Source organism: Delphinus delphis, chromosome 14 (assembly GCF_949987515.2).
Source record: "Delphinus delphis chromosome 14, mDelDel1.2, whole genome shotgun sequence".
Taxonomy (NCBI): domain Eukaryota; kingdom Metazoa; phylum Chordata; class Mammalia; order Artiodactyla; family Delphinidae; genus Delphinus; species Delphinus delphis.
The window spans coordinates 63,372,840-63,387,021 of record NC_082696.1 but is presented as its reverse complement, the minus strand read 5'-3'; the positions used below and the strand labels follow the sequence as shown (position 1 = coordinate 63,387,021).

Below are 14,182 nucleotides of genomic sequence, written 5' to 3'. Positions count from 1 at the left end.
TTTAACTGGGTTAACAAAAACTCTTTCAGAAACAACATTCAGGTTTGAAATACGCTGCATAACGTACACTGCTTACTCTATAGAGTATAAGGGCACATTAGCAAATTCTAAACATTGCTGTTGTTTTCACAGCTTGAGAAGCAAATACTTCTCAAAGATTTAAAAATCTGGAATTCATATCTACTTATGTCTGCTAGATTGAATGGACTTGATCTAAAAATGTATAATTATTCTGAAGATACATTGTATCCACAGAAAATAACGCTCCTTTTAAATAATTCATACATATTAATTTTCTACATGGAATTACACAGCACAACAGCTAATACCTAAAGCTTAGCAGGAAGATGGTAAATCAAGTCAGAGGAGATGTATATTCCAGCAAAATTCGGGACATTCTAATTATTTTAAATACGAAGTCATTTCTTGGACAGGCCAGAACTATTATGAAATAGCTTATAATAGAACGATATCTTAAAAATCCAACAGAAGACAAAAGATACACGATTCTCTGCACCACGTACTTCTTTTTCACTTTTTTCTTAAGATTTCATAAACAAGTACAGGCTCATTGCTTCTAACAGTTCAGGTAAATGCAAAGGTTCTATACTTGAGTTATAATTATTTGCCTGTCATTATGATGTATGACTTTCGATCTTGGCTAAATGGAACAGCTGAACAAGGAAGCTACAACAGCCTTACCTGCTCCAATCACACGCTCAATTTTAATACAGGAGGCATCTAGCTCCTTGGCGAATTGATGGACAGCTCTATTTGGGTCCTCATAGGTTTCAGGGTCAATGTAGGTTTTGGTGCCTGGAAATTTAACTGTAATGATGTAAGAAAGCATGACTGTGATGTAGCAAAGCACTTATTGTGCAGTCAGCCCAGGAATTTCATTATGCAGAGTGCTCCTTGGAACAGTGAACTTGCTTCCACATCACCTGATTCACAGCAGTTTTAACAGACTACTTCAGTCTGCGGGCGTATAGGTATTATCTGCAAGCTTCTATAGGTAACATAGGATCCAGTTCATAGTTTACTAACTGAATTGCTTTTCCAGTAAATCAACAAAAGACATCACCGAAATTCTCTGACATGACTCTTATCAGACTAGAGGTTTAATTAAATTCACTGCTATCATGGCATAGTTCAAGCCATACTGAGGTTCGTAATGGACTTGGAAACACATTTGTAAATCTATCATTCAGTCAATCAATCAAATTAATACACTGGGAAAAGAAGACATTTCATTTACAGGTAGCCTACTACACTGACAGCAATATTAAAAACAGTTAGACATGTTACTTATTCTTTTGATTTATTTTTTTAAAGACCAACCACCATTGACATAGACATATAAATTAATACAAGATGTGAGGGACTGCTATCACAGAACCAGAGAGAAATCTACTATGACACAGTTTCTTCTTCACCTTGAAGGGCAATAGAGGCCAGATGTACAAAGTGCAGAGTAAAGTTAGAAAATTTACAATATTCCTGGGATCTGCTAACCATGTATGACAGTAATTTGAAAGAGGAATGGTTTATATGAACTTTCAATTATAAGGCTCTGGAAGATCTTAACTGCTATGAGGAGGTAGCCAATATGCCTCAGAAAAGGTAGTCAAAATTCAAACAACATAGAATCATCTTAAAAGTTAAAATCTTCTTAAAATGCACCCAGAAGCATGCAGGTAACAGATAATGCTATGTCAACTTTAAATCAGTTACAATAATGTATTCCAAATCTAATCATTTGGTTAAAGACAAAGATAAGATAGATAGGCATATATTTGGTTATATTAATGCAATGAAAAGATACACTATATCCTCAAAAAAACTTTATTGTTTTTAACAAAGCCACTGAACAATCTTTTCATTAAATCTTACTATTTGGAGAACAATATATTTCTTTATGTATTACACTGCAGCCTAACTGTGCTTATGTCATCACATCAAATTGAAATTATATTTTTAAAATAAGCATATAACAAACAAAAAAAGCAGAATGTATAAAGGAAAAATGGGATTTAAAAATCTTGAATTATTCTGCTGTAGTTGATTGTTTATCCAAAATTGATTGTCTTAAACAATTACTGTTGCAGTCTATAAAACTGACAGATGCTCATTTGTTACTAAAGCTGAACATGAAAAAAAAAACACAAGAAGAAAAGAGAGAGGGGATAGAAAGAGAAAAGAGAGAAAAAGGAGTACAGGGAAAGGGGGGGAAGAGAAAAAGAGAGAAGGGAAGAAAACAATAGGTTAACCTCCTAGATTGGTAGGCAGATGGAGAATGAGCCATCTTCTCCCTTTTTATTCTCTTCCTTTCTTTCATTGTTTTTTTTTTTTCTTTCTTTCTTTTTGGTTTGGTTTTGTGATAAGGGAGCTGGCTTGGAGGTAGCCTTCTGCATCTCAAACGGGTCTCTGATGGTTCTTTATTCAAGCTGTCATAAAACATTTTGACAGGCCAGAGCAATTTTGGCATAAAAACATGAAATACTGCCCGGCTTGGATTCAAAGACATTGTTAGAAGAAATGGTAGGAGGAAACAAAATGTAAATTGGAATTGCTTCACTAAACTCCTCCATTGTGTTTATATCTTTAAATGTAACACTTGGGGCCATGGAGAGTGGAGGGCACCTGATACAAATGACTGGACATTCTATTAAATTCAGTGCTCTAAAAGCTAGTAAAATGGTTGCTTTCATGTTTCTGTAAAAATTCAATCTGGTGTCTTAGCACCTAAGGAAATTGTTTGTATACTAAAGGAATAAAAGGACACCAACTTGGAAATAGCTGGTGACCACAGTTTTGTACTTTACGTATTGTAAATACAGTCATAAAATCAAATAAAATGCCTGGTTCTCAACAAATGACAAGAAAAGATATCCTTGTAAAAAGGGTAATTCAAAAATATCAAGGATTTACCAAGATAGGATATCTTAAGTGTACTTTATTTTTTTTTTCATTATTCGTTTCAAAATGGATGTTTTAAAATAAGAAAAATTTTGATGTAATTTCTGAATATTTTGGTCTATTGTTTTTCCTGACTTAAGAGTAGGAGCTTTTCTGTGTTTTAATATCTCATTTACATTTCTCATGAATGTTAAACATCTTAAAACCACCACTGATATTTTGCTCTAGAGATGAAAACTGTTTATATATACCTCAAGTTTATCTTTTCTATGTTAGCAGGTAACACATGCAGCTTTATTTTTTTCTAATTACAAACTGGATGTCAAATGTAAAAAAAGGGAATGGCATCAAAATATCAAAACTGAGTGATGACAATTAAGCATTAGGCTATACATCATGTTTTAGGTAAGCCATGTTTTAATTTACCTTCAGCATTAACCTTCACGCTAAAAGTAAAAAAACTAAGAGGCAGCATTTGATCATTTGGGGATGTCTCAGATACCCTCAATAAAGAAAAGAAAAGTGACATACTCATTAAGGTATTATTAAATGATTTTGCCATCCAATTATTCACATATAGATAGAGTCAAGGATTCCAGCAACAATAGTCTTATGTCACTCTTCTATATACATTTTAAACTAGATACAAAAATTAATGCATTCAAGTTTTGATTCTCTCCTTTCTGTCTGGGGAAGTGTTAAAAGTATTCTCTCATGTCATGAAAGAGAAAAAAAATGTAACTTCCACTTTTTCTGTATATCCTCTAGGTGTAAACGGCCTATGGTACTCTCATTACTGGGACTTGTCACAAAATCGCCTCCAGATTAGCAAGAGGACGCACTGACACCGGGAGCATATCAAATCATCCCGGGGGGAGGGGGCAGAATCACATGTATTCAGTCATAATTAGGGGCAGATTTAAGTTTTGTGGGGCTTGAACCTTCTACAATTTGGGATACTTTCTTTAAGAAAAAATATTCTACACACTAACTTGCTAGGGCTCTTCCAGGGCCTTGAAAGGAGTCTGTGAAAGTGAGGGGCCTTGAAACTTAAACTTCATGATAAAGCGCCCTTTGGGCATACCTTTCACTATAATTTCTAGTGTCCCAATACCCTTCCTGCCATCAGTGGTTGAAATTTTACGGAGTTTCATCATCAATTTGGATATGTAATATGTAAAGCCACTTTTCTTTTGGAAACTAAAGTTAAGGGAACTATTGGTTCAACAATTAATAACAATGAAGAAACTTAGGAATGATAATAATGGTGTTCACAATTTGTGTTTTTTCAACCACACATTTCCCTGATTGATGCTTCCATATTCCTGTGACTTTAGAAGGGGTATATGACAATATCTTCTTAGAAACTGACATAAGAGTTTGATAAATAACACAAAAATAGATGTAATTCTTATGCCATTTACAGGAAATTTATCTCCCCATGAGAAATTTTCATAAAGATTATGGTTACTAAGAAAAATAATAAATAAAATTATTTTTCAATATTTTCAAGGATTAAAAATAGGAATAATGGGTTTGGATAAGAGCATCATCAATTATCAGAGCTAAAATCATTTCCCTGTTAGGATTTTACTTTGATTGCAAGAAGTCAACATTTACTTGCATGGCTCTCAGTTTTTCACTTGCCATCCACATGCAACAACGATAAGATTAATGCAGTCGGGCATCTATTTTCTTTGGTTCCCTGAGTTTTCTTCTGATATTATTTCTAAAATGAACTTTTAAGAATCAGGTAGCCCAGATCCACAGGAAAACATCAGAGGATTAAATCCTATTATTATACTATTTACGTCCCTTGAAATATCATCTGTGATGGACATTTTACAGTAGATGGAGAGAAAGAGGCTCCTTAGCTTAGTCTTTCATTATATCATCTCTCATTGGGTAGAAAAAAAAGGGCCTATCCTTCTAACTTGAAACGAATTCCTGAGCTACAACATGGGTACATGCAACATTTAATGCATCATTATTAGAATGATATGAAACACTTGGGCAAAGTTTGCAATAGGAACAATTGTGACATAAAAGCTACTGAATATCCTTGCAGTTATATTAAAATTTCTTATGAGAGATTACATATCTGAATATATTTTTTAAAAATTCACATCATATGATCTTCATTCTGCATATCTTGTTCAAATGTTTTAAAGTAACATTTTGAGCTCATGATATATTTTCAAGCCTGATGCATTAGGAATTTTTTCATGCCAATATTAACAACCAGGTTTCTGTGTTAATTGGGGTAAATAATAATAAAGAAAAGCCAAACACTTACAATGAAAGTAAAGCTCTTCATCCCCTTCTTGGTCAGCTTTGCTATAACCACAGTGCCTGGAAAAAATTCAGATATTTGATGATTATTTTCAGCCAATAATCTCACTTTACATATTTAAAATTCAGTATCATATACCTTAATTACTTAACAACATGCTAGTTAGAGCTATAAACAAAATACATAAACTTTCTGTCCATAGTTCTGAACTCAATAGTAATATAGCAATTCACATGATTTAAAAAAAGCAGAGAATATAAAGTCTTTGTGTGAGACATTGTGGAAGGGACATATTTCATAGATTAGATTTATCAATGAGTGAATATATGCTTATATTTTTTCCTGAAAAAACAACAACAACAACAGATTTTAAATGGTTTCCACAAACCATTAACTAAAAGAGTAAATCTTTCCCCAGGTGTTTTCTCTATTTATTACAAAAATCTAACTCTGAAAATAGCTAATAAAAAGTCACCCAATAGAAATTACAATACTCATTCCTCTTAAACTAAAGGCAATGATCAAGCTCACACGACATTCTGACATTGGGAGAATGGAAATTTATTGACCTTCAATGTTTCATATGAGACAACAAATGTCTGCATTTACTATTTAACATTCTAAACTAAACAATAAGTAATAGGCTGACATAATTCTGAAAAATCAACACATTTTATGTTAGAGATTAGAACAAATTTTGTCTTCTACCTTCTTCCAATGATGAATCCAAAGACCATGAACACCAAAATGATGGTCCCGGCCACTGCAACCACAGCAATTATAATAACAGGGTTCTGTTCACTGGAGACCGCCGTAGCTATAAACAGAAAAAAAAAAAAAAAAAAAAGGCTCAATAAAACACTCAATATCTTGCAAGCACTTGAGGTTAAACAAAATCTTATAAACAAGACAGCTATGCTATTACATTCACCTTTAATTTAAATGCATTCTATTGTAACATAAATTTAAATAACCATTTATTTTTGCATTTTAAATCAGTGGTAAGGACAATACTTTCATCTATTTTATATTCTTCAGCTAGAAAAGATCCCTACAAAATGCCTTATTGAATGGCTATCCCCTGCTTAATTGTTGGAAACTTAGTTATAAATCAAGAGATAAATTATGATCTTTCATCTACAATTGCTATTAAATCCCTATTTTTCCCTCAGTGAGGTATTTGATCTCTCTGTGTCTGTTTTCCTGGTGTGTAAAAAAGGAACCCAAATACATACTCTCAGCATTTTTCAAAGCACCTTAAATGATTTATCTCTCATATCATCAATATAGGATAAAAATCATCATGTAATCATAGTAAATCATTATGAATTTATAATCCACCTTAATTAAGGAAAACGAACAGAATTACTGGTATTAATTTGACAAAGTAGGCAATATACACATTTGAGAGTTTAAGAGCTAGGCTATTTATGAAAGAGCCAACTTTCTGCAAGCACTGTAAAAAACATTTTTGTATTATCTAATTGTAGTCGCTTCCTGTACAATGCTAAGTGATTCTTCTACGCTCATTAAGGCAAGCCCAGCTGAACCTTCCTGAGAGTCTCTTTGGGAACAGTATATGTTTACATGTCCTTTAAAGCAGCCTCTGATTCTGATTCTTCATCGAGTCACACGGCCTTCTCACTTGGATTTTTCCAAATTAGTGAAGTTTTACTTATCTGGCAATTCACAAGTGTCACATTTTCCCCAGAGCATTATATTTTCAATATCAGTATAGACTTCATAAAATAATCAAAAGAATGCAACACAATGAAAATATATATTCCAATCGCTGATCCAGTTGCAAATTGATAATTATATAATATCAAACTAATATAGTTTGCTTATTTCTGAAAAAATCAACAGCTGTAATCTTTAAGGTAGGATGGAAAATACTACTCCTTCTTGGTGTGGCAAGGGACTCAGTCTCCAGAGCAGTAAATTTTATGTAGGCAGAGTGTGTCTTGCCCCAACAGGAAGCATACATTTTTCTGATTGGCCTTTCTCTACTTTATCTACGTCTCCCTCCTTTGACAACTCATCTCTTAATTTTGTATACCTACGCTAACTATAGATAGGTCTTACGTTGAAAAACAGTAAAAATAGCTCTGGTGTATTGGTTTCTGAAAAGAGGTATTATACACACTCTGTAATTCAGCACCTGCTGATTTGCTCCCTGAGGGAATGAAACAAGGGAAAAAGAAAAAGAAGAAAAAGAAAGCAACTTTACAGCTTTAATTTCTGAATTACAGCCTATTATGATCAAACAGAGAAAAGATGCCTTCAAGTATTTTTCTTGGTTTGGTTGTTTTTGTTTTTATCTGTCTTTTAATATATATTAAGAGAGGAAAAAGAATGGAGTAGTTTTGTTCATGAGAAAGAAAAAAATTAAACACGTTATGTGTAGAAATTGTTTTCATTCAATCTGTCCCATGGGTCTAATTTTTTGCTTGTCTTAGGCTCTGTTCTGCCCATAGCTTCAGAAACAGATCTCCAATGAGAAAACTGAACTCAGGTGAATGATGAATTAGAGTTTGTGAATATTTCCTTACATGTTTTTATATATATTCAGGGTCACACTTTTATCTTAACATAGTCAAAATTTATGGTTCATATTTTCATCTAATTCATGGATAATACATTTTAAAAGTAATTTATATGTGTCATAATCACTACACCATGATTTAAAAATTGTGAAAACTGTAGCGTTGGCTCTGCGCAGAAGTGGATTTTTGGATGTATGTGCAATGGAATAATCTGAGTTCTCTTTCCAAACAGTGCTCAGGTAACTTCTCTTCGGTGGCATCTTCCTTCTTGCCCTCCTTCCTAGCACAGAGGATCACTGTTTCCTGACACTCTGATAGCACTGGGTCATGCACTCTACCAGTGCTCAATTGTACGGTCAGAACTTGTGTACAAGTTTCTCTCTTTCACTAACTGAGAGCATCAAATGTGTCATGTGTTTCTGTACATCCCAGATTCTTAGCACAGTAACGTGTGCTAAATCAGTAGTTCTTAAAAGGTGTCTGGGAAACCCTAAGGGTTCCTCAGGAACATTCCAGGGAATCTGCAAGGTCAACACTATTTTCATTTAATGTTATTTGCCTTTTTCACTCTCACATGCTTACAAGTGCACAGTTGAGTTTCCCAAGAACTTACATGACACGTGATAATATCACTCTGATGGCTAATGAAATGTGTGTTGTGTATACTTGTGTTTTTAAAATTTCTCAGTTTTAATTTCTAAAGTGGTGAACATAAAGAAATATAACCCAAATAGTCAAAATCTATTTGGGGATCTTCAATAGTTTTTAATAGCTTGTAAGGGTTCCTGTGACCTAAAGGCTTGAGAATGGCTGTCCTAAATAAGAAAAGCTGACATTCAAGACTGTCTGTGTGCTAGGCACTGTACTTGGCACTTTGTGTACATCAACTTATTTAATCCTCAAACTACTCTGAGAGTTGGGTACTGGTATCCTAGCAACTTTTGCACAGAGAAGTAGCTCATCCAAAGTCACACAAATGGACATGGCAGAGCTGAAATGTGAAACCAGGAATACGTCTACTAGCTCCAACTGATCCTGATAATCTGTTTTTTTGATGACTGTGAGGTATTCATTTCTTGCTTACTTACTGACTGCCTTCTATGCATCAAGCACTATGTTAGGCACTGGCAAGACTAAAGTAAGAAAAAGAGATATGGATTGTTCTTTCATCAACTTTACCTTCCAGTGGAGAGAATATTCTGATGATAAAAAAATCACCAAATCCTTTCTAATGCAAAATTCATTTTTAACATGAATTTCATGTGCTCATTCATGTTCTACTACTTCATCTCAATTTCTCTGAGGGTTAGTTACTTCATTTTTAAATAATGAAAATAACATCTATGAACCTCAGCACTAATAAATAATAGTTTGACCCAATATTCTTAATTTACGAAGTCAGGAAAATGTACAAACTCATTTTGGAAAGTTTTCAAACCTAAACTTTTAACTGATAATGAATGTTTGGGTAAGCATAGCTGATTGATGGTTCTTTAAGTTTGAACTATTCATTAGAATATGAAAAAAAACATATTTTGAATTGTTTTATTATATTAGAAATTACAAAGTAAAATATCAAGAGATCAGTCTAAATGAAAAACTACTGCAACACATTCAACAGAAGACCACTCAAATGTTTAAATGTTGAAATATTAGTGTAAAACACTGTAATTTTGGGGGGCCATAGAACTTAGATATTCTCAGTTTTAATCTTACACACTCCATTTTAAAAAGATGACAAAGAATAATGATAATAAGTTTATCACATCATATTATGTGAAATCTTTTTCAATTGATGACTTTTGTGTCTATAATTCTATATAAACAATTTATATTTCAAATTTATTTCAACATATGTTTTATTATTTGAGGCTCTGAGAGTTACTGCTTAATTTAAAAATATAACAAAATATTTTGAAAAAAGACTACTGTTAGCAGACTTAATAAGCATTAGCTAATGCAAAAGAATTTACCAATTTATTCTACCTTTTAAAAGAGCTAGAAAAATATTCTCCTGAAGTCAAAATAACTCTTTGATCAAAATTGTATTGATTTAATTTATTAAAATAATTTTCTATTAAAAATTGAGAAAAGAAAATCATATAATAGTTTTTAGCTAATATTTGTGTAGAATTCCACAGGAACACTAGATTGGTAAGGAGAGGAGGAGGTAACAGCTGGGTGAACCTTGAGTCTGAGTAATATCAAAAGAAATCAAAAACTTCCAAAACACAGAAACACACCCTGAGGCTTCAACCTAGCTGAATAACAACCAGCAGTGGTACTCAAGCTGTTCTAAACTTGCACTCTGACAATAGACTGGGACGTGCATCCTAAGATACATCTGCTTATTTGTGATACACTATAGACACATGTATTTTTGTTATGTTCCTATGCTGCCTTATAAAACACAAAGTGATAAAGGGGATTCGAGATATTGCTAATGTTCTATTTTTAAGCTGAGTGGTAGATACAGAGATATTCAATTAATTATTCTTCTTAATATTTCACATATACTTTAAATATGGCATTTAGTATGTTGGAAATATTTCATAAAAATGAAAAAAGATGACAAAAATAAAAAGAATGACAAGGTCTAAGATCTTCTTCTTGAATGGCAAGTTTTGAAATCATTGCTAAAAGGTAAGTAGCTTGAATTAACCATGATTATTATAAACCACCTTTCTCTGGCCCACCCTGGTGTACATCCTGGCTTCATCTGGGGGTTTTCCTGGCTTCATTTGGCTTCATTTTGGGGGCAGCTTTGACTGACAACTAGAGTAAGATCATTTTGGGGTGTATCAAAACAGTCTGTATCAATACACATTTGAACAAGTCCTGCTTCTGTTTCTGACTTTATCTTTTCAAAATAAACCCAGTCTGTATTAAAGAAACTAATTTAAGTCACAAGGGTATAACATCACAAAACAAAACTGCAAATTTTAAATTATTATTCTGAATAACCTTTACAAAGAATATATATATATATATGCATATACATTCACCTTTAAAAGTAAAAATCATCTTGAACTAAATCATCGCCCCCAGTACTGAAAAAAAATATGCCAGAGTTATAGAGAGTAAGAATCCAAACCAAAGATGGTAATTACCTTCAAACATTTTACCTGTAGCTTCCTCTAGTGTAGCAACGTCAAGTCTGGGACTGTAATTTCCATAACCAGCAGCAGTAAAAGCCCGAATCTGGAAAACATACACTGTTCCTGGCTTCAGGTTGTTAATGGAGGCCGAAGTGGACTTGGTTTTTAATGTCGAGTAGGTCCGTTCCCTTTGATCCTAGAAACAATACAGGGAATATTTAATTGTGATTGCAACCAGGCAATTTGACAGCCAATTCTTGCAATTTACTTCAATTTGCTGCATTGTTTTTATAAAGGCTACACTGTACCCTGTGTAATATTGGAACACTGAATTGTTTCTCAGATAATATAAAATAATGTGAGCACATGTCTTTGTTCTATAAATTTCAAAGAGAAATAATTTTTTTAAAACATTTATGATGTTTTGAGCCTTTGCTTTGTTGGTAGAGGGCAGATTGGCAAGAACTATTTAGCCATAAATATAATCAAATGTTCTTTTGACCAAAACATAAGTACACTTGTAAAATCTACAGTTTAGTAGAGGTCTTCACTTCATAATGTGGTTCTCTTAATACTGTTCCTGAATGTTATTCAACAAGCAAAAAGCCACAGGCTAAAAATGAAGAAATCTATAAAATCAAGAAACTTAGCTAATACCACCAGCATAGTGACATATCAATTGTTTTCATTAAAAATTGCATTTTTCAGGGGACTTCCCTGGCGGTCCAGTGGTTAAGACTCTGTGCTTTCACTGCAGGGGGCAGTGCAGCTAAAAAAAAAATGTATTTCTCGCAGAATAAAACCACTTTTACAAAATAGCATTTGATGGAATATTTGAAGTTAAAACTATTAATATAAAAGTTAATGTCTTAAATATAAAACTTAAAGTGTCATATAATTTATGATTTGGCAATATTTTAAACATCTCAGTTCAATTTCCCCATTTTTCAGATATGAAAACTGAGGCTTGTAGAGTTTAAAAATGTGTTTATCATATTACATATGATAAGCTTAAGAATGGAATAATTAAAAAATCAAGAATATAAAACATGCCATCAAAACAATAGTTAAATGAATAAAAATTTAAAGCTTAGTTGATATGATTCTAATGTGTTGTTTATGAAAAAAGTTATAAAAACTACTCATCAAAACATACAATTCTAGATGGGTTCTTACTTGTTCAATAATAAATACCTGTGATCAACTGTGTCTAGAAATAAAACTATTCAGTGAAATCTGAAAATGTTGGTTTGGTTGTTTGATTTACCTTCACGATGATATTTGCAAAAGCGTAAATAAATGTATACTTAAACTGGATTTAGTGAAGCTGAATTGTAATTGTCTTCATTATAATCATTTATAAAAATGAGAGTTGATATTATAAATGTATATTTATCTCAAATAAAAGAACTAGGCATAACTGATATTAGAAGACATAATGACATATACATTAGATCACAGGCTTACATACATTATAAAGCAATAGTATTATTTTTAAGACTTTTTGTAATTTGTAAAATTCAGTGAATGTAGATAAACTGTTTCTGTCATGTAAAATGGAAAAGTAACTATTTGAACAAATTTATTCCAGAGCAAGGATTTGCAAAATATTGTGTTGCATCGTAAGAAACTTTACTCTCACTTACCACCTAACTTATATTTTTAAAATGTATTTTTCATTGCTTTTGAAATCTGATGAAATTTCAGAAGGGACTTATAACTGTCAGAGTTCACCGGAAAACAGACATAACAAACCCAACACTAAAAACAAGGATCTCCTTAGAAATACATTTGATGAGACAAGAAATGTATTCTCTGGTACAAAAATGAGGTATTTACAATGTAACTTTGGCTATGGAAGTTACGTATTCATAAAGGAAATAATAAGTAAAAATATTGTAAACTCAATCTGAACGTTGAAACTAATCTTAAACTATCTGTTTTTCCATCAAAGTGAAAAAAAAGTGTCTATTGCCAAGGCACTGTATGCATTTAAGTGATTCAATCAAGTCAATTCAGTCCCCAAATATTTCCAAAGCTTTAGGTTTCCATTTCGAAATTCTGTCTAAATGGTTAAAATGGTTATGTATATTAGAGTACTTCAGCTAATTAAGTCAATAATAGTAACACATTATTATTATTACTATTAGTAATAATAATAGTTTCCATGTTTCAAACCTTGAATCAGGTCTTTCTGAGAGGTAGAGCCTAGAAAATAATTTGTGAACAGGGTTGTGTCTGTCTGTCTCTCTTTCTCTAGACGGGTCAGAAATAAATGCACTCATACACTGAGATATGTCATTATTTACTAAAATTTAGCCCTGATAGGGGATTAAAGGGGCAGTACTTGAGTTTTAGCCATGCTATTTTTTTTCATGGAGAGAAGGGTATAAAGAAGTAGTAGACATAATTAGTATAAGATATATGAAATAAATTTCAGGAGGAATTTAAAGGAGTGAAATATAAATATAAATATAAGGAGTGAAATATAAATAAATATAAGGAGTAAATATAAATGAATATAAATAAATATATTTATTTATATAAATATAAATAAATATAAGGAGTGAAATATAAATATAAGGAGTGAAATATAAATATAAATTTCAGGAGGAATTTAAAGGAGTGAAATATTATCACCTGACTCTGAAGTTTGGAGAACTCTACACATTTATTACAGGAAATATTCTTATTTTTTTCAAATTACAAAATTATTTGAGGCCACGTCATTATCACTGAAACCACATACATAAAATAAATCATCAAGGGCTCAAACAGACACCCTAAAAGAAACATTTTCAAAAACACAGAGGGAAAAAAAAATACCACATTGGGTTCTGTGGTTTCTGTGGTACTAAACATCCTACAACTAATCATTAGGACATCAAAACTTGAATACCTAAACATACTACTAGTGGAATATTTGCATCTGTGTAACACAAAAACTTAATACACAGAAACTATCATTATAATAATGAACCAGAGATTCAGGGAGAAGGTTATTAAAAGTGGCTAAAGTTAACTATCTATTTTGAAGTAGCTCCAAATAGCTGTTATAATGGCCAGCTTTAGTCGACAGTGCAGTAGGATGACACAAGACACACCGAGTGTCGTACATGGTTGTACATTTCAGCTGTTCTTAGCACTTACTTTCTCGTAATACTTGATTTCATATTCGGTGATGACTCCATTGGGATGCTCCGGTTCCTGCCAGGAAAGCTCCACACTCCGCTGCAGCACTCTCTCCTTCATTACTCCGCTCACTTGCGAGGGAGCTGTTTGGACAAGATGTGTCAATAAACAATGAGAAAATTCACTGGATGCCT

General features: G+C 32.6%; 1 protein-coding gene across 3 annotated transcripts in view; it reads right to left on the bottom strand.

Annotated features, from left to right (window-relative positions):
* The window catches only part of EPHA7 (EPH receptor A7), a 167,280-nt gene that overhangs the window by 19,400 nt on the left and 133,698 nt on the right, over window positions 1–14,182 (bottom strand). Inside the window, exons 6-10 of one of the 3 annotated variants that reach the window (XM_060030221.1) lie at window positions 14,007–14,131; window positions 10,869–11,052; window positions 5,921–6,029; window positions 5,216–5,271; window positions 703–828 (exon numbers count right to left, since the gene is read on the bottom strand). In XM_060030221.1, coding sequence (XP_059886204.1) covers window positions 703–828; window positions 5,216–5,271; window positions 5,921–6,029; window positions 10,869–11,052; window positions 14,007–14,131 — 600 coding nt within the window. Of the gene's footprint in view, window positions 1–702; window positions 829–1,270; window positions 2,145–5,215; window positions 5,272–5,920; window positions 6,030–10,868; window positions 11,053–14,006; window positions 14,132–14,182 lie in introns of those variants that run through there. The other 2 variants (XM_060030222.1, XM_060030223.1) reach the window with 2 other exon arrangements.